This window comes from Alligator sinensis, unplaced genomic scaffold (genome assembly GCF_000455745.1).
Source record: "Alligator sinensis unplaced genomic scaffold, ASM45574v1 scaffold1986_1, whole genome shotgun sequence".
Taxonomy (NCBI): Eukaryota; Metazoa; Chordata; order Crocodylia; family Alligatoridae; genus Alligator; species Alligator sinensis.
The window spans coordinates 5,978-6,440 of NW_005843880.1; the positions used below are offsets into that span (position 1 = coordinate 5,978).

General features: G+C 66.1%; 1 protein-coding gene across 1 annotated transcript in view; it reads right to left on the reverse strand.

Annotated features, from left to right (window-relative positions):
* Positions 1-11: 11 nt before the first annotated feature.
* LOC102381291 (butyrophilin subfamily 1 member A1-like) overlaps positions 12-463 on the reverse strand; it is a gene marked incomplete at its 3' end in the record, with an annotated part of 24,277 nt that continues 23,825 nt past the window's right edge. The window contains exon 11 of the mRNA XM_025195802.1: positions 12-391. Coding sequence (XP_025051587.1) covers positions 12-391 — 380 coding nt within the window. The remainder of the gene's footprint in view (positions 392-463) is intronic.

Here is a 463-nt window from a genome sequence, read left to right on the forward strand (position 1 = left end):
CCCGCGCCCACCTCGTAGTCCAGGAAAACCCCCACCTGCCTGGGCCGCTCGCGCACAGGGAGGGGGGTGGAGGGGGGGGTGAGGGCCTTGTATCCCCCGTCCCGCAGCCACATGACCCAATATCCATCGCCAGGTGACCGTGTGACCTTCCCCTTCCTGCGCACAGACTCCCTGCACACGCCCAGGGCCCACTCTGTCTTGTCTCCCACCTCCACCTCCCAGTAGCGCCTCCCGCCCGTGATCCCCTCCGAGCCCAGGACACAGGGACAAGTATCAAATCTCTCGGGGGTGTCGGGCACATCCTGTCGGGTGTCTCTGAGTCTCACACATTTCCGATCCTCAGACAGGACGAGGTTGGGATGAGCCGTCCCTGGGTCCAGAGTCACGTCCACTGGGGAGAGAGTCACGGGTCAGGGCCGGGGCAGGCGGTCCCCGCGATCACGGGGAATTCGCTGCGTCCCAG